Source organism: Zalophus californianus, chromosome 15 (assembly GCF_009762305.2).
Source record: "Zalophus californianus isolate mZalCal1 chromosome 15, mZalCal1.pri.v2, whole genome shotgun sequence".
NCBI lineage: Eukaryota > Metazoa > Chordata > Mammalia > Carnivora > Otariidae > Zalophus > Zalophus californianus.
The window spans coordinates 78,868,042-78,888,991 of NC_045609.1; the positions used below are offsets into that span (position 1 = coordinate 78,868,042).

Sequence of the window (20,950 nt, forward strand, 5' to 3'; positions counted from 1 at the left end):
ATGTGGTTTTGATTTGAATTTCCCTGATGGCTAATGATGATGAACATTTTTTCATGTGTCTGTTAGCCATTTGTATGTCTTCTTCAGAGAAGTGTCTTTTCATATCTCCCGCCCACTTTTTGACTTATTTGTTTTTTGGGTGTTGAGTTTGAGAAATTCTTTATAGATCTTGGATACCAGCCCTTTATCTGTAGTGTCATTTGCAAATATCTTTTCCCATTCTGTGGGTTCCCTCTTTGTTTTGTTGACGGTTACCTTTGCTGTGCAGAAACTTTTTATCTTGATGAAGTCCCAAAGTTCATTTTTGCTTTTGTTTCTCTAGCTTTTGGAGATGTATCTTGAAGGAAGTTGCTGTGGGCGATGTCAAAGAGCCCGAATCGCCAAGGAAATGTTGAAAAAGAAAAACAAAGCTGGGGGCATCACGTTGCTTGATTTCAAGCTATATTACAAAGCTGTGATCACCAAGACAGCATGGTACTGGCACAAAAACAGACATATAGACCAATGGAATAGAATAGAGAACCCAGATATGGACCCTCAACTCTATGGTCAAATAATCTTTGACAAAGCAGGAAAAAACATGCAATGGAAAAAAGACAGTCTCTTCAATAAATGGTGCTGGGAAAATTGGACAGCCACATGCAGAAGAATGAAACTCGACCATTTTCTAACACCATTCACAAAGATAAACTCAAAGTGGATGAAAGACCTCAATGTGAGACAGGAATCCAACAAAATCCTAGAGGAGAACATGGGCAGTAACTTCTCCCCTTTTCTTTACCACACTGTTGAAACATATATGCCCGAAAGAAGATAACTTTCCCCGAAATAAGTATCCTTCAGAAGAGGAGGTCTCCTTACACTTGAGACTCCCATAGGAAGTTCTCTGAACTAATTTAGAAAACAGCTTTCTGGGAAAGCACAGTAGTTTGAACTAACCCCAGTCATAAGTTTTAAATTAATACAAGACCACCTGATGGAATCAGCAAACAAAAAAAGGTATTTATAGGTAAAAGGGCATAATTTCAGGGGCCTGTTTTTGGAAAACCCAACAAACAACAAGTGGCAAGGGGGAATAAGGCTGCTGTGTTGACAACACTGAAGCCCAGTAGATTCGCCATACTGTCTTTATCCTATGAATGTTTGAAATTTTCAATTTTAAAGTGTTTTAAAAATAAAAATATATCATTCAGATTTACTTATTAATCTTAGGGATATGTCTTTCACGTAATGTGTGAACTTTTTTCCAAAAAAAAAAGCCTTTTAACCAAAAACTCCAAAAAAAAAATTATTACTCATTTTAAAGTCTTTTAAAGATTTCCTTAAAAAACAATAAATGGTAACACTGTGAATGTCCTGATTATCTACAACCAAATAGAGAAAAACTCTCCTGATGTTATTCAATTGGGAACTTAACGGCCTAGCCTAACATTTCCACTCGTTTCATCCATGGATTCAGTGTGCTGTGTTGTAAAAAATCCGAACAGAGGCAAAGATGACGTGGTGTGTAACCCATGCCAAGAGTGGGCTCTAGTGCTGACAAAGACACCTAGCAGGTAAGAAACTATTTTCATCTTCCACTATACTTTCTTGTTACTAACTCATGAATGTGTGACAGAGAGGGAAGAATGAAGGGGCACCTCGGTGGCGCAGTTAAGCCACTGACTCCTGGTTTCGGCTCAGGTCATGATCTCAGGGTTGTGCACTCAAGCCCCGCATTGGGCTTTGCACTCAGCATGGAGTCTGCTTAAGATGCTCCCTCTCCCTTTGCTCCTTTCTCTGCGCATGTGTGCTGTCACTCTCTCTCTAAAAATAAATAAATCTTTAAAAAAAAAAAAAAAGAATGAAAACATAGAACAGGGGTGACCATGAAGCCTGAGAACCTTACTTTGTTTAATCAGATAGAGAATGGAATGCTCACAAAAGGAAATACTTTTGTGACAGAGATCTTTAGTAGGAATTTATTAAAAGCAGTGTTAAACTGCAAACAACAAAGCCAGGAACAAACAGTTCAAGAAGGGTTCTAGTCAATACCATCGAAGGAGAATAAAGTCAGAGAAATCACAATCTACGGGAGGCAGCTCCCCAATCCCTTACTCTAGCCCCAGGGACTACAGGCAATGAAAAGCAGTGCACAGTAATGATGCCACCAGAAGGCCCTTTCTGCTTGACACTGGGTGTGTTCCAATACAAGGGCACACAGTGACTTATAAGCAAGTCACTCAAGCCAGGCTTACTTTCATCCTCCCTAACTCTACCCCAGGTAAAAGACTCGACCTCACCTAAAAAAAAGGGAAGGGTAGGAATATATATTTCTCTTAAAATGTAAATAAAAATTCTTTTAATTCTATAACAATGCAACTATGAGATTATGTACACATACATATAGATATATACACACACAGAGTCACATGGTTTATTCCACAATGAGGGGGAAAGGGCAAAGTATAAGACTACCTCTTTAGTGCAAACAGAACACTTCATATGGACCAATTAGACCAGGTCTAATTTCTTGCTGCTTAAATATTTTATTAACGCAAGAACCTGGATTCAGTCACTAAATCTATCAGAGCAGATTCGTATTCCTACCGAGAAAAAAGGTATGAGTCATTCAAGATGCTGTTTGCTAGAAAGATAACTTTGAAACCTCAGAATTTACACTGTTGAGAATTTTCCTAGTTCCTCAGGACAATCACAATGATGTCATTTCTGTCATCCACTCCACTGCTCACTCCTATTCTTTTTCCTGTTGCCAGGAGCATCAGTCTACCACTTGTTTTCCAAAACTGTATTAAGTAGAAATGCAAAACACAATTATCTCTAAACATTTCAGCCTATGATTGTAGAGGCTAACCAAAATAAGACACTTCCTCTAACATCTTTCCAATAATTTAAAAATTAAGCAGGGGGGCGCCTGGGTGGCTCAGTCAGTTAAGCATCTGCCTTCAGCTCAGGTCATGGTCCCAGGGCCCTGGGATCAAGCCCTGTGTCGGGCTCCCTGCTCGGCGGGAGAGAGAGAGAGAACCCTGCTTGTGTTCCCTCTCTCACTCTAACAAATAAAATCTTAAAAAAAAAAAAAATTAAGCAGGGTATGTTTCTCACCCATTGTCAAAACACCAAAAGTCTGAGACCACACTCTGTAGGGTGTGCTGTGGAGTAAGGCACTCCTCTAAACTGGAGTGCAAAAGGGTACAACATCTGGAAGGGTAGGAACAACCACTCAGTGGTCTTAAGCTGGTCTTCCACAAAGGCAAACAAAATGGAAATAGAAATGGAAAAGGTTGACGGAAAATAAACAGTTTGAAAAAAAAGTCAAAAAAAAAAAAGGGTACAACATCTGGGAAGGGAATTTGGCAAAATCTAGCAACATTGTATGAACTTCTGCCCATTGATGCACTCTGTGAAATCAACCATAAAAGAATACCTCTACACACGCATAATGACAAAATTATACTACCTGTAGCAGCACAAAATTAGAAATAACCTAGGGGCACCTGGTGGCTCAGTCAGTTGAATGTCTGACTCATGATTTTAGCTAGGGTCATGATCTCATGGGTCCTGGGATTGAGCCCTGTGTTGGGCTCCGCATTCAGTGGGGAGTCCCCTTGAGATTCTCTCTCTGCCCCTCCCCCCACTCAAACACTCTCCCTCTCCCTCTCTAATCTTAAAAAAAAAAAAAAGGGAAATAACTCAAATGTCCATTAGCAGAAGACCGCGTCAATAAACTACAGCACATCCTTTCACAAAACGGCATGTAGCTGAAATAACAAAGAATTAGGGTTCTCTATGAGATGCTAGGACTGTGACTTGGATATGTTTGTAGGAAAAAATAAAGGTACCAAAAAGTGTACAATAGGACATTTTTCTTGGTGAAAAGGAGAAAAATAAGATTATTCATATGTATTTGTTTGTTTTTGGTTTTGCAAAAACACCAGAAGGATAAACCAGAAACTCATCAAAATGGTTATTACTGGACGGCAGGGAACAGGCTGGAGGAGACATGGAAAGAAGACTTCTCTGAGTGGATCCCTTTGGGTGACTCTGGAAGCACATAAATGCATCACCTATTAAAAAACTAAAATTAAGAAGTAAACCCCCAAATTCAAAACAAACTGAAAAAAGTGAACATAAGTCAATCTGGTATCATAACCACATAAGAAAATAAAATTATTCCATGCGACTTCTGAACACAGTATTCTGATGGAACATCTGAATGGGATTATGTCCTAGAGACAAAGAGAATCACAGAAGAATCATAAACCGCACTTATCAACTGTCATTAGTACTGTTATTGATACTGCAATGTTGACTCTACTTTATGTATATCATAATACAAACCAGGTTCATAAATATGCTCATGTAATCAAGAAACATAAAAAAGAGAAACAAACCATAAAATCAGAAAAGACAACACCACATGTTAAATTTGAATTGGAAATATCAACATAAATTCATACCACCTAATTCTTCTTGGTCTCTAAATTCAATCTTCATTAAAAGGAACCAAGGCTTCTTGGAAAAATGGCTGGCAGATTCCAAGACTGAGTTGGGAGATGTTTAAGATGAGACTGGGGTATCTTTCTGTTCTAGAAAGCAGAGGACAGAGGGGATATCTTGATGGAATGTGCACTGAGAAAACTTGGGACAGTTTGAGCATCAAAAAGAATAATGACTGTGACTATAAAGTACTGAATAAAAAAATATCCAGAGGTTTTGCAGTGGGGGGAAAAAGGGGGACAGGGAGGGAGGTAAACTAATTTGTCACCAGCTCCTCTCTCTAAAATTTGTTAATTAAGGTGAAAGAATTCAGCATTTACCTTGCCTTCTTAGGAGAAACTACAGGTTATCCTCGGTTGATTAGGAAAATCTCCTCCAGCCTTTTTAACCAAAAATGGCTATAAATGTATGTATTAAAAGAGAAAAAGGAAAGCTGAACAAATCCCTATTCGACAACCAAACATCATCAAGGAACACTAACACCATTGTCTAAAAAGGCTGTTGAACAAAGGGCATTCATCTGTGCTGAAATACCTCTTCACAGATTACTTGCTAATCACAAAGGGGACATCTTATCCTTACAACGAAGAGATCCAGAGTTCACCACCTTAACACAGTGTTCAAAATCAGCACCATCAACACCAAGACAACCCATCATTCTGTATCTTCTGACAGAATATGATGCACACAAAATTACCTAATGAAGTACACGTGCCAAAATTGTTAAACCTGAATCTAATCAAGATTTAGACTTAATTTTCAGTCTACAGGAGATCGGGGCCACAAAGGAATAAGTTAAATTAGACCACGAGGAAAGATTCAGACAAATACAGAATTTGGGACATTCTATAAGACAACTGGCCTGGACTTTCAAAACCCAATGCCACGCACTGCCGTAGTAATGAACATAACTAGCATCCTAATTAAGGCACAAAATATGACTCTCCACTAAAAGGAACTGGAACTTCTTGGAGAAAAGGTGGACACCAAATCTGGAAGGAAAAGCTACAACATGAGTCTAGAATGTCTTGTGCCAGATAAAAAGGAAATTCTTGACCAACGGAGTCGTAGCATAAGGTCATAGGCGCTTGCTTGAGGGGAATCCTAGCGGCCAAATTTGGGACAATTTCAGCATTAAAAAAATTATGGCAATGGATTATAGTATTTCAAAAGTTTTTTAAATCCATAAGCCCACAGAGATACCAAAAGGAAATAAGATGGGGATGGGAGTGAATGGAGAGATAATGTTCTTCTTTACAGTAAATACGTAATTTCAGGTCATAAACGAGGTCACGGGGTGCCCTGGTGGCTCAGTCCGTTAAGTGTCTGCCTTCAGCCCAGGTCATGATCCCAGGGTCCTGGGATTGAGTCCCACATCTGGCTCCGTGCTCAGCAGGGAGCCTGCTTCTCCCCTCCCCCCCCGCCTGCCGCTCCCCCTGCTTGTGCTCTCTCTCTCCTGTCAAATAAATAAAGTTAAATTAAAATAAACGAGGTCATAAAAGAATGTAATTCAATTTGATAAATCACCATTCTGCAGCCTCTCCCACCTTCCCATAATTGATTCAGGCAAGAAACATCAAAGGGCATTGGCTGATACATGTTGGGAAAGAGGTTATTCAAAATGTCTTAAAAACATCATCCCACAGATTACTTTAGGGTATCTCGTGCTTTACAATAGAAAGATCTAAATACAAAGGTGAAAATGTCACTCAACAATAAAGAGATTGGGGGCGCCTGGGTGGCTGAGTCCACTGAGCATCTGACTCTTGGTTTTGGCTCAGGTCATGACCTCAGGGTCATGAGACTGAGCCCCATGGAGGGCTCTGCACTCAAGGGGGGGTCTGCTGTAGATTCTCTTCTTCTTCCTCTGACCCTCCCCCCACCCCACCCTCTCACTCTCTCTCTAATAAATAAATCTTAAAAAAAAAAAAATAAAGGGATCTTGTGGCTTCCATCCAACCAAGCGAGCAGACCTAGCATCACAAATAAGGGACAACCTGACACTGTGAGCTGCCCGAGATGATGCAGCAGAGCCAAAACACTGGCACAACCTCAAGAGAAAACTGGTACTATCTGAAGGCTGAGCGTCTGCATACCCCATGACACAGCAGCTCTGTTCTAGGTATACACCCAACAGAAACATGCCCATGTTTACTACAAGACATGTACAAGGACGTACATGTGCAGCACTCTACACGGTAGCCCCAAACTGGGTACTACTCAAATTGCCATCAACGGCAGACATGGTAAACTATGGTATATTCACAAGTAGAACACTATCCACCAGTCAGACTGAACACCCTACGACACAGATACAGGTGAATCGCACTAACATAAAGGTGAGTAAAAGAAACCACAAGCAAAAGAGAACACGTGTAGGACTCTACTTATATAAAGTATGGAACAGGCAAAACTAATCTGCAGGGTTACAAGTCGAGAGGAACCCTGCAGATGGCCATGATTGGAAAAGGACAAAGGGCAACTTCTGAGGGGCTGGGCGTAGTCAATTTCTTGATCTGAGAATTGTTACACAAATGAGTTCAATTCATAAAAACTCATCTATCTGAACACTTGTGTATTTTTCTATATGAACATTATACTCCAATAGAAAGTTTTTTTTAAAGTACACATCACTTACACCTAAAAACATTTAAACTGAATCTAATCACTAGAAAACACTCAAATTCTGAATATAGGACATTCTACAGACAATCAGCCTAAGCTCTTTTTTTTTTTTTTTAAAGATTTTATTTATTTATTTGACAGAGACAGTGAGAGCAGGAACACAAGCAGGGGGAGTGGGAGAGGGAGAAGTAGGCCTCCCGCGGAGCAGGGAGCCCGATGCGGGGCTCGATCCCTGGACCCTGGGACCATGACCTGAGCCAAAGGCAGATGCTTAACGACTGAGCCACCCAGGCGCCCCAGCCTAAGCTCTTTAAAAATGTCAGTCATAAAGAAAAAAATCAAGAAAGACTAAAGTAACAAGGGCATAAACACAGCATAAATATAAAAGTTCATGAAATGCATGAACCTTGACTGGGTCCTGTATTAAAAAAATAAGCAATAATAAAAGGTATTTTTGGTATAACTGGGAACATTTGAACACGAATTGTGATGTTACAGAATTTGTGAATTTTTTAGGAATGATAAATACTGTGGTTACTTAGGAGAATACACTTATCCTCAGGAGGAGCATGCTTAGTATTTTCAGGTGAAGTGTTTTAATATCCACAACTTACTCTCAAACAGTTCAGATAAAAAAGGAGAGGAATTAAGATAAAGCAAATCTGACAAAGTTGTTAACAACTGGTGAGCCCTGGTAAGAGTATGTGGGTATTCACTGTAATCTTTCAACTTTTCTGTTTGTAAATATCAAAGTTTCAAAAAAGTTGGGCAAAAAATGGTAGTACCACAAAAAACATTTAACAGATAGCTGTTTTAGAATAAAAAATATAATAACCAAATAGAATATATATATATAAATAGAATAGAATATATAAACCTAGATTGGGGGCACCTGGGTGGCTCAGTTGGTTCAGCATCTAACTCTCGATTTCAGCTCAGGTCATGATCTCAGGGCTGTGCCCTGAGCATGAAGCCTGCTTGGGAGTCTCTCTCTCCCTCTCTCTCTGCCCCTCCCCCCTACTCACATACATACACACTCTCTCTAAAAAAAAAACTAGATTGGATATTAATTTTTAAAAAAATGGGAAAATATAAATAAATATAGGACTAGATATTAGATGATATTTGTAAATCATTGTGAATTTTCTTACGTGTAACAATGACGTTGCGTTTTGAGTAAGTACATCTTATTTTTCAGAGATTCATGCTAAAAAGCTTAGGAGTAAAATGTCACGTTTACAATATAAGTTAAAGTGACTCTCACACAGAAAAGATAAGGCAAACATGGATAAGTAATTATTGTTAAATCTAGGTGATGAGTATACAGGTGGTCAGTATACTATTCTTTCAATTTCCTTTTTGTTTGAAAGTCCATAATAAAATTTAAAAAACAATTTCATCAATGCCTCAGAAATGTGAAGAGACCACTGCAGCTATGAGTACAGTCTGTTTTTCAACGAGTTTAGAAAAGTTGAGGTCAATTTTAATTATTCTAAGGAACCAATGGCACTTGGGCGCCTGGGTGGCTCAGTTGGTTAAGCGACTGCCTTCGGCTCAGGTCATGATCCTGGAGTCCCGGGATCGAGTCCCACACGGGCTCCCTGCTCAGCAGGGAGTCTGCTTCTCCCTCCGACCCTCTTCCCTCTCATGCTCTCTATCTCTCATTCTCGCTCTCATTCTCTCTCTAATAAATAAATAAAATCTTTAAAAAAAAAACTAAGGAACCAATGTCACTTAATAATATTATTAGATAATGGTATTTTCTATAATACAATATCAATAAAATTCCAGCTAAGATCCTATGTTTATATATGAAATTAGTGGTATTTTGAAAAACAAAGATTCATATGGCCTGGTTTTATATTGTATTATACAAAAGACAGGTCACAAATTACACCCATTAATTTTATTTATATTATTTTCTGAAAATCTGTTATCTATCTGAATGATTGAAAACAGGAATGGAAGCAAACATGCTGGAGTAATTCATCAAGTCCTTTACAATCTCACTATCTACAATTATGTGCTACTTCTCTAAGGATGTTATTAAAAAGAACTGACTTGCTATTTTATATATCAAAGCAATCTATATTTATCTTCTCATCAAGTCTTTGAAAAAATAATCTACTTTTGGGGGTGCTGAAATGATTATTTTACGGTTACCCACAGAGTTAAAATGGATTTTATGCACTGATACGGTTGCTTCAAGTCTCCAAGTTACTATGATGACTTTTATTTACTTTAAATGCTTTACAACCATAAGAGCAAAAAATGTATTTTCTTGAACACAAGTGAATTAGTTTCACCCATTATATTAACAAAATCACACCAGGGTGAGCTGCTGCACAGAGGCCCTAAAGGGAGTCAGAAGAACACTTAAACTGTTCAGAGGAGAACTTTTTGGCTTCTCTTCCTGCATCCGAGCACAGGAACACTGGCCATTCAATCATGCAGAAAACTGTAGTCATGTACAAGGGGAAATTACTTCTGCACTCTATAATTAATGAAATGGGTTCCTTCAAAATAAAATGCCACACTCAAGACTGGGAAGCAAAGTATTATGTTCAGATCAGTTTCTCAAGGCAGCCAACCCTACAAGTAGAGTGGGCTTACTCTCTCTGTAAGCAAGGGTTTAGCCAAGTGAAGTAAGAATTTCTAGGATGAAAACACACCAGGTGAAGGACCTCGTCTACAGTCGTGACCTTCTCCTTACATGGAACCATCTCCAAGGCAGCTTTCAGGCTTGAAATTCCCTATTAATTAGCCCTACATTTAATTATCTTACCTAGAGAAGACCAGAGGTACTGCTCCTGACCACCGCCCTGTGTATAAAGCAGGGGTATCATTCAGAGGAATGACCGTGTTCACTCCTAACTCCAGAGCAGTGCCACAATGAGGCACAAGGGGGCAGGCCACAAAAATAGAGAATGGCTCACCAATTCCCAAGGGAAGTAACTATATTTGGAACAGTGCATGGGGAAGTTCAAGCCTACAGGCATTCTTAAAAATTGAGATTTTGGTGATAAGCAAGTAAGAGAAGACCAGAAGTTTTATGAGGGCAACAAACTAAACCACAGGCCCACCTGATATATCAGAGAGAAACAGAAAGAGACAGGCAGGAAGAGCCACTTGGGGTCAGAACAAACTGAAGAACGGTCTCAAAAACTGCCCTGCAAAGGGGCCCAAGTTTAATTAAACCAGACTATAAAGCAATTTATGCCCCAGGACACTGCTGAAAACCACAGAGCAACTGGCCAGCAATTAGGGGAGCCTAAGAGCTGAGTCTGATACCAAAAGAGACAAACGTCCTAACAAACAGATCAGGGTAAGAAAAAACAGAAGACCACTATCATCCCAGGTTCGCTGCCAGGCTCAAGGCTGAGCCCTAGGAACTGATATCATAGACTTCTCCTACTTTATATAAATGTATACTCTCCTCTCTTCCCTACTGATTTTAAAACCAATTGTATAAAAGAGCATAATTGTGTTGTTGGAATAACAATATATTTGATAACATCATCATAAAGAAGGTGGATGGGAACAAAGCTATAACACAGCAAGGAAATTATACTAAATGGTAACTCAAATCCACTCCTAGATATATTCCAAAGAGAAATGAGTATGTCCACATAACACTTGTACATGAATGTACACAGAATTTTTCACAAAAGCCAAAAAAATGAAAGCCACCCAAATGTCCACTGATGGATGGAGAAACAAAATGTGGCACGGTGAAATATTATTCATCCATAAAAAGAAATACTGCTATATGGTAAAACACGGATGGACCTTAAAAACACTATGCTGTGTGAAAGAAGCCAGTCAACAAGAGACCACCTACTGTGTAATTCCATTTGCATGAAATATCCAGATTAGGTTAATCCAGAGACAGAAAGTGGAATAGTCGTTGCCTAGAGCTGGGGCGTTCAGGAAAAAATGAGTGACTACTGATGGGCATGGGATGATGAAATGTTCTGGCATTGGTGATGATGGTTTCATAACTGTGAATGTACTAAAAAGCACTGAATCATATACTTTAAATGGGTGAATTATATCTCAATAAAGCTGTTATTAAAAAAAAAAAAAAAAAGCACAGGGTGCCTGGGCGGCTCAGTCAGTTAAGCGACTGCCTTCGGCTCAGGTCAATGATCCTGGAGTCCTGGGATCGCGTCCTGCATCGGGCTCCCTGCTCAGTGGGGAGTCTGCTTCTCCCTCTGACCCTCTCCCCTCTCATTCTCTCTCTCTCTCTGTCATTCTCTCTCTCAAAAATAAATAAAATTAAAAAAAAAAGCTAATGATCAGCATGCATGGAAAAAAAATCTCTATTTAAAAAAAAAAATAGCATAGTGCAGGGTCTTGACCTGCAAGGTATTATTTTACGTTTATTTCTTAGAAACTATATTCAGAGAGATGACAGACAAATCAGCTTATAAGAAAAACTATCATTTCATATGTCTCTGAAAACTGCACAAATTCAGTTAGATGTCAGGTAAATAAAATGCTATGGATGATCTCAAAAGTCAAAGGATTTATCAAACCCAATATAATTACCAAGCCATACTCACTTGTATGATATCAAAGTACTATTCTGTCAAAATCATTTTCACTAGTACAAATTTGCTGTAAGCATGTGACCCTATAAAACAGATCATTAAGGCAAAGCTATTTTGCTATAGGAAAGAAATCCATTACATATTTCTATTTAAACACACGGTCAAATCACATACCCAGAGTTCAGTACTGACAGCAGTGAATGTAAATTAAAAATGTACACTTCACTGCATACAAAAGGAAACAGAAATCTGAATGGCTCAAATTAAAATTTACTGTAGAATTTTATTTAAATGCCATGTTCATTTTTCTTAAAAAAATATATACCACTTTTATAGTATGGATTACTACCCTATAATATGCATCATTTACACCACACACTAGAGTTGTCCCATAATATATAACAAAATTAAGAAAACATAACCTAGCACACAGACAGAAGAATACAAAGCCTTTTTTAAAAAACCTCAATCAAGGTGCCTGTGTGGCTCAGTCAGTTAAGCATCCAACTCTGGATCTCAGCTCAGGTCTTGATCTCAGAATTTTGAGTTCAAGCCCCATGGTCGGGGGGAGGGGACCCTCATTCATACCTTCAGTGTAAATACAGACCACCACCCTGGAGCCTCTCCAGATGCTAAGTTCCAGATGCTGGTTTCTGATTAGTATCTTCCCACAGTTAGTTGTCCCACAGGCTTCTCAAACTCAACCTAGCCGACACAGAACTCATCTTCTGTCCCAAAATGCACAAATTCTTCTTCCTCTGGTATTTATCTCAGATAAGGTCACCATCATCTACCTAGTCATGCAAGCCAGAAACGGAAAATCAATCTGGACTCGTCCCTCTCCTCCATTTCCAACTCCCAAACATCCTTCAAGTCAAACACCAAATCCTCATCAACTCTACCTCCGAAGTGTCTGCTGTATCCCCACCCTCCTCTTCCTACCAGTATGACTTCAAGTCCATCATACCTCACTGGCTCTGCCTCAAGTCTCACCACTCTTAAATAAAACCTGGCCAACATTATTGTGGGAACCACTCATCCACTCCTCTTAAAATATGTGGTTCAAATAAGCACCTTCCTCCAACTAAGCTCTTGGGTGGGGCATGTGATCCAGACATGACCAAAGTTCTCCATCCTCCAGTCACAGTGACTGGTTTAGAGATAAGAATGTATCTCAAGTTGGGCCAATCAGGGCACCTGGTGGCTCAGTTGGCTGAGCAACTGCCTTCGGCTCAGGTCATGATCCTGGAGTCCCGGGATCGAGTCCCGCATCGGGCTCCCTGCTCGGCAGGGAGTCTGCTTCTCCCTCTGACCCTCCCCCCTCTCGTGTTCTCTCTCTCTGTATCTCATTCTCTCTCTCAAATAAATAAATAAATAAATCTTAAAAAAAAAAAAATTTGGGCCAATCAGTACCTTCCTCGGGACTTCTTACTGAAATAAGAAAAGAAGTGCACATTATTTTTTGCTGAGATCACTTCCTGTGAGAACAACCTACCTCAAACTGGCAGTATTCATCTCTGCCACCATGTACCTGCATCAGATTCAATCCTTACAAAGAAAGCAAGCTGGGAGACCACAAGCAAGAGACACTAATGGTATTTTCCTGAGATCTAATGAAGCCAAAACTTCTTTGTTACATAGGCAAATAATCCTTTCTTTAAAAAAATCAATTCAACTTTGGTTTCTGTTGCCTCTCAAGTCCTAATACATTTCTTAACAACTAAATGGAATTCTCTAGCTCCACTATCTAAAATCCTTCAATCATTCTTTATTACTGCTAAGGTTAAAGTCCAAGACCTTAAGGTCTGCAAATTCTGGTCCCTTGATTATCTGACGGCATAATAATCAACTTTGGCACTGCAAAACACCATAAGCAAAGTAAAAAGATAAATGACAAACTAAAGAGGAATATCTGCAACTTTTATCCCAAGGGCTTAGGTCCTTAATATATAAACAGTTTCTAAGAAATGGACAGAAAAAAAGTACTCCTAGAAAAACAAGCAAAACTATGACCACATGGTTCACAGAAGATAAAACTCAAATGGATTTTAAACATAAGAAAACATGCTTAATTTCATTTATAATAAAAGGAATGAAAATTAAAACGACACAAATTTCATTTGCATGTATATGGCAAAAACTCACAATTCTTATAAAATCTCAGTGACCAAGGCCATGGAGGAACAAGCATTCACATAAGACTGCTGGCTACAAAAGGGTACAAACCCTGTGAAAAGGAATTCCTCTGGAGAGGAACTGACCCAGCAATCTGGAAGCTTATCACAAAGACACAGTGACAAAAATACAAACAATTCTATGTACAAGGGTACTCAGTGCAACACTATGAAAGGGTAAAAGACTAGAAATCACCAGATGGCCACCGGTAAAGGTCAGAATGAAGAAACCATTCAAGTACCCAGCAGCCAGAAAATGAAGATCTCTATATATTGTTCTTGTGTGACCTCCAAGTATAGTATGTTTGTATAATAAAGAGGGGGAAACATGTGCATGTAAGTCTAAGTATGTATATGTACTGGTATGTTGTCAAACATGCGTACACAGAGATACACATACACACACCACATATACGGAGAGATCAGATACCACACGTGTATGTGTTTACATTTTCAAAAAGTATCATTAGAAGCAAAATTAATTCTAAGATAAACGACCCAGTTTCTTTAAAAAATGCTATTAAAAACAAGAGGGAAATTTATTTTAAATTAAAGATGTTCAACCAAATGGGATGTATAGATCTTACAAGAATCCTGATCCAAACAAACTATAAAAAGACATTTAAAAAAAAAGACATTTTTGAGACAACTAAAGAAAATCTAACATGTACTAGGCATGAGATGACATAATTATTGTTAAGCTTGCTGGGCATGATTATGGTACTGTAGTTACGTATTTTTTTAAAGTTTATAGCTTTTAATCTAGAGATTTCCCTCCTTTTAAACACTGTTTATTATAGATTTATCTTACAGAAGTGCCCAGGTATCGTTTTAAATAATCCTTTATCCCTCATATTTTTTGTGAACCGGTTATTCCATCTAGAAGCTTATAATTCAGGTTCAGTTTCTTCAGCAAGAATATTCCATAGGTGGCATTTTATACTTCTTACATATAGTCCTGTTGCCAAGAATGCCCTTCTCCCTTTTGGCCTGACAAACATTTATTTATCCTTTAAAGACTTGGCTCAGAAGTCACCTCCTTCAGAAAACCTCCTTAACCTCCAGTCCCATACTAAGCTGGCTTCCCCTACTTACTAATCCAATAGCTAACCCTAATGGCACTGGAACTGCCTGCCCCTCTGTTGCACCAATCAGGCTGTGAACACTGGTAGCAATGGACTAGTCTGCAGGACTGGACTCCATGGAGGCCTGAAGCCTAAGTGGGTGAAGTTCCAGGAAAGTAATCTTTACCCCATAAACACATCAGATCATGACCTGGTGTCATGGCCCAACCATTCATACCTGGTAGGCAGGCAGCACAAAGCCAAAATCTCCAGGGTAACAGGAAGGAGTAATGTTCAGGAGTAAAACCCCCTGAGAATATCAAAAGGAGCTGTTTGCATCTGGCAGACTCCTTACTATTTGTAAACACTATCATCCACAGCTGCATGGCTCAATGGGGAACTTATGGAAGCACTTCCCAAATTGGAATGGGCATTCAAATTGCCCAGAGACCTAATTCAAAATGCAGATTTGGATTCAGCAGGGCTGAAGTGGGACCCCAGATTCTGCATCCCAGGTGGATGCGGTTGGTCTGCAGACCACACTTGACTGACCCAGTAAGGTTCTGGGAAACCTGAAAGTCAGCCCTCTCTCAGGGAACATACAGCATTAACTCTTGTCTTACTCTCTTTTAATCTAACACAGTGTCATTAAAACAAACAAATCCAAATTTTAATTCTTCTTATCTGTTGGCATCTTTCTTCTAATATATCCCTCCTGTGACAACTATGCAATCTCTCATTCATCTACATCTCTCCAGCCTGGAAAATATAAGCCCTCAGTAAATGCTTGTTAAGTGATAGTCTATATAATCTCAACATATTTAATTCTTTCCCACCGGCTTCTTGATAAGATATGTTTGTTCACTGGTCCATCTTTCCCATTTGATTATCAACTCCTCGAAGGCAGAGATTCTTCCCTTTGTGCCGTGGCCCATGGTCTGGTCTGGCACATAAGCAGCGGTCAGTGGTGTTTGCTGACTCAGCCTGATGACTGAACACATACACACACTACGCCAGGTTCTGAGAACCCTGAATACAAACCTATCCTTTTTTTCTGAGGGACTTAAATGCTCACATGTAGGACTTGTTTTCATAAAAGTTTAGTTACATACACTGAAAAGGATCATCAGCTTTACTTAACAAATAAGGAAAGAGCAAAAGAAAAGTTCTATATTATGCTTCTTCATAGACAACCTCATCAAGATAGGAATAAACATTTCACAAAAGGTACCTCAGTCTTCCCACATTCATCAGGCGGATCCTGGTGGATGGCCATTTGATACTTGACATATAAAGAAAATGACTGGCTGAAGGACGACTTGAACTCTGGGTCCTCAAAGGAGACAGGTACTAACCTCACCTTCAGAGCAAGGAAAATACAAGCAAATGCTATTGAAACATCTCTACCTGCTGATGTGCTTCTGAAGGTGAGGCTAGAGTAAGATCTCCGCAAATCCACTTCCAAAGCTCAGCGCTGGAGTTTTTCATGAAATAAATAAACCCTGGAACGTGCTGACTGGCCCAGAGCTGAAAGCGTTAACTTTATACTAACACTTAGGAGAATTTTTAACTCCTAAGGGCCAGGACAATTTATTTTTCTTTTATTTTTTACCCTTTCCGCCTATTGTGGTTCTATGCACAGAGTCAACATTGTTGCTCATGGTAGTGGTCACTACTTTTGTCCCCTCTACTAGTATTAAGATTTTTCCCCTTCCACATTTTTCTTGGATATTCTGATTTACAAAATTACAAGCATATGAGAACTTCTATTAAAATATTCTATTATCTTTAAAAAAATTCTACTGTCTTACTTTTCTAGTCCCACTCAGTTGTGTATAATTTAGCTGTCATGAACTCTGTCCATACATGACTTTTAAGTGGAGATAAAGCCTATTAACCATGTTGTGCAAAGTATGCTTATCATAAAAATATAAAGCCTTTTTTGCTTTTTTCCACATAAATATTTTATCTTAGAGTTCTATTACTAATTTTTAGATAAATACATCCAGACATAGCAACTTTAAAGATAATTCATTTTACGTGTTACTTTCCACTTTGCAGTTACACGTGACTGGCACTTAACATGTCCTAGGTAAAATTTGCACTTTCAGAATGTCCGTTACTCCACATTCCTATCATTTTGCAGATATGCTGCAAATTGAATATAAATAAAATGTACCACAAATAAATCAAGTTATAATACAATGGTATCAAATGGAGGGGGAAGTTCCATTTGCACAGAAAAATTACACTTGGCCTGCTGACCTGGCTCACAGTTGGTTTATCAGGTGGATCCTTGTGAATAACCATCTGGTAACGTTTATAGACCTGGTAAGACTCCTGAAATGTGGCTTTGAACTGAGAACTTGGTGGAGATGACCTCACCACCCTCACCTTCAGAAGGAGTTAAAAAAACAATGTTTGTTAATTATTTATTCCACAGAATACGCATTAACAGTTACTCCCACCCAAAAAGAACCAAAAGTTCCCATACAAATATTAAAGCATAAACATACGATAATATTTTAACATTAAAAATTAACAAGATAGTAAATTTTTTTAAAAAGTTATTTCTCCAACTTACAGACTCATTAAAAAGGCAGATCCTGTCTAAACTCTTAAGGCTAAGATCTATGACTGAATTACGGAAGACTGACTCTACTGTAAAATGGCAGGATACTTCTGGCACTCAAGACACAAACACAAATAAATACTCTTGAATTCCAGTTGTATGCAACTCACCTTCAGTAAATCATTCAGAAAAACTAAAAATGTGAATATATTTTCTAGACACTCTTCAGGCATCACTCCTAACTCTAAACTTACAGATTTTGTTTTTATAAGTGTGAAAGACAACCCTCACAAAGTATTCCTATTTCATGGCACAGTTAAGAATGAAGACCCTAAAGTTAGATTTCTTTTACTCAAATTTTCAATGTCACCATCTTGGTCAAGCAAATAAATTTACCTCTCTGTGCCTTAGTTTCCTCACAAACAAAATAAGGATGAGTTAACAGTAACTGCACAGTAATGGTGAACACTTATTTTAACATTGATTATTCACTAACCAGTTAAAATGTGTTAGCAAAACACAATAGTAAAACAGAAAATCGAATGCAGTATAATAAAAGGGCTAACTGGAAAATTTTCACGTATGCCATAAGAAGCAGTTCTTCTGCAAAGAAAGAGTAATATACGGTGGACAAAAAGTCTCTGCCCATCCAAGGTATCATTACATTAGAAAAGTAAAAGCTGCCTGCTGCCGAACTGCTATTACATACTTTAAGTAGTATGTTCAATTCTCTTTACAATTTGAGAAGGAGAAAGTCAATACCAAAATCAGAGCAGTTAAGGAATTATAGTAGTCAAAGTTGTTAAGACTTATGTCTGATAATATATATGATCCTAAGGTTAAGATTGCATTAAAGTTAATTTTCAATATCAGGTCCTTAGCAAAGCTCTTAGATGGTATTAAGCTACAAATTCAAAGGCTGACCAGTTATTGAGATATGAGAATATAATAAAATCATTATCATTAATGTTTCAGAAAAAAATGTATAAACACCAAATACTGAAGAATGTAGATTTAATCTGGGATGTAAATAAAAAATAATAGGAATACTCTAAAAGTAATCATACTATGCCTACAGAGGTTTGAGAGAATTACTGAGAGAGGATTAAAGTCATACAACTTAGTACTATTTAGTTAATTCCTAATTGCTGGCTCGCATATGTACTACCATTTGTTGCCTTAATGAAGATCAGGATACTAGAATGGATAAAACAGTGATTTGCTTGGTGTGATCTATTCTCCTTCAGGATCTAACCAAAATTGCTAACAGTGAAATTTTAAATAGTATATTTTGTCACTTTAACTACTAAATTTCAATCAAGGGATACAAAAAGCCAGAGTCCCTTACATAGTAACATGCTAAAACTGGAATTATTTTCACAACTTTAGTAGCCAAACTGCATGAAGTACTTATTTTAAATCTTAAAAAGAAAAAAGGTTTTTCTCAAATAGCAGTTGACCTAGTAAATACAAATGCTACTCCATCCCAATTCACTTAATTTCCCATTATTTAAACAGCAAAATATCAACTTAGTATGACCTCAAATGAAAATAATCAAGGTACCAACAACAACAAAAAAATAAAACAAAACACCCTCCAAAGTACCTCTAACTTGTGTGATGCATTCTCTGGTAAAGATTCAAAAATTAAATCTTCAAGTGATTTGGGCTGGTTGGATTTATTAGCCTTTGGTGGGAACAAAGATGGTGGTTCACCGTGAGCCTGGAAACCCTCAAGTTCTCCAGCTGGGTTCTGCTGCATGAGTTTTAACCTTTTCCTTTCTTTCCGGATTTCCTTTGCTTTCCGGCACGGAGGCTTACTCAAATCTGCCCCTTTGCCTAAAACAATTGCAAAATATTAGACCAATCACATTTGACTCTAGAAATTTTTTTTTCCCCCAAAAGTCTTAAAGATTCTACAGAATTAAGTCTAAAGAGTTCCAACAGTTAGGTTAGCTTTGTAAGGAGATGTTTCAGAAGATTCTGGTGGAGAGCTCTAAGATGATCTTAAAATTCTATCTCAGAAGTGGGACTGTCAAAGAAAGTATTTACTTTCTGAAACTGAAACTTCACACAGCTCTTACTGTGAAAATTTAAAAAAAAATTAATATTCATCCACTTCTCTGCCTTTATAAGTTGAAAAAAACATAATCAAGTATCTTCTACTACAGGACACGGGTATTTCCAGCCCAATCCTGAGGGACATTTCTCTCAAAGCACTGGTGACATAGATACATGCTTAGGACCTGGGTGTAAATGAGTACCGACCCCAGAAAACATTCTGGCAGGTTTTTTGATGAAAAAATACCCTTGCTTACTTGAAAGTATTTGTGTCTCTCCATCTAACAAATGGATGGGATCTCATTTGTTCAGCTCCAGTTAATGAGAGTTTTGTTTGAATTAAAAGAGCAAATATCAAACTGAAAGGCCTTTAAGATATAAAAATTTTAGCTACAATAAACCACGAATTTTAATGAGTGCCCTTTCATCTAGCAAAGAGTCTTCAAGGACTTGATGTTGAGAAGATCATTAAGAGTTAGAGGCAAAAAAAGAAAAGAGTTAGAGGCAAATAACGAACACAAATGAAAACTTCAAAATAATTTAAATGCCCAATAATAGAATAATTATACAATTTTTAAAACAGCTAAGCAACAGAGTATCAAACAGTCATTAGAAATGCTTTGAAATTTTCAGGGATTTGTCATTATACAAGGTTAAAAAATAATTCCACTTATGTATAAATAGACACATGAAAAATATTTAGATAAGTCTGGAAAGAAAAATAACAGTCATTTTACATGGGTTTAGAAGTAGAGAAAGGACTTTTTTTGCTTTTTTTTCTTGCAGTGTTCTCTTTTCTCCAAATTCTCTAACAATTGTAATTTTTTTAAAGTCCTTAACAAAATAAAAATGCTATTTTAAGATTCTAAAACAGTATTTACAAATCATATAGAAGTCAGCAATATGAAGTTTTACAAGACTAGCAAGTTCAATTTTTTTTTTTAAGATTTTATTTATTTATTTGACAGAGAGAGAGACAGCAAGAGAGGGAACACAAGCAGAGGGAGTGGGAGAGGGAGAAGCAGGCTTCCCGCTGAGCAGGGAGCCCGATGCGGGGCTTGATCCCAGGACCCTGGGATCATGACCTGAGCCGAAGGCAGTCGCTTAACGACTGAGCCACCCAGGCGCCCCTCAATTTTATAGAAAAGAAAATCAAGACCCACGGTGTTAAGGGACTTGCCAGAGACTAAAACTGGTCAAAAGAGATGAATCTGATGTAGGGCGCCCAGGTGGCTCAGTTGGTTGAGCGTCTGGCTCTTGATTTTGGCTCAGGACATGATTTCAGAGTCATGAGATGGAGTCCCGGGTCAGGCTCCATGCTCAGCATGGAGTCTGCTTGGGATTCTCCCTCTCCCTCTGCCCCTGATGACGCATGCTCGCTCTATCAAACAAACAATCTTATTA

At 38.2% G+C, this 20,950-nt stretch overlaps 1 protein-coding gene across 8 annotated transcripts in view; it reads right to left on the minus strand.

Moving 5' to 3' along the window:
• The window catches only part of ATE1 (arginyltransferase 1), a 180,571-nt gene that overhangs the window by 135,355 nt on the left and 24,266 nt on the right, over positions 1-20,950 (minus strand). For 4 of the 8 annotated variants that reach the window (XM_027596192.2, XM_027596199.2, XM_027596191.2 and 1 more), the window contains 3 exons: positions 19,092-19,324; positions 17,179-17,307; positions 16,145-16,273 (listed from right to left, as the gene is read on the minus strand). In XM_027596192.2, the coding sequence (XP_027451993.1) occupies positions 16,145-16,273; positions 17,179-17,307; positions 19,092-19,324 (491 nt within the window). The remainder of the gene's footprint in view (positions 1-16,144; positions 16,274-17,178; positions 17,308-19,091; positions 19,325-20,950) is intronic. The other 4 variants (XM_027596197.2, XM_027596193.2, XM_027596198.2 and 1 more) reach the window with 2 other exon arrangements.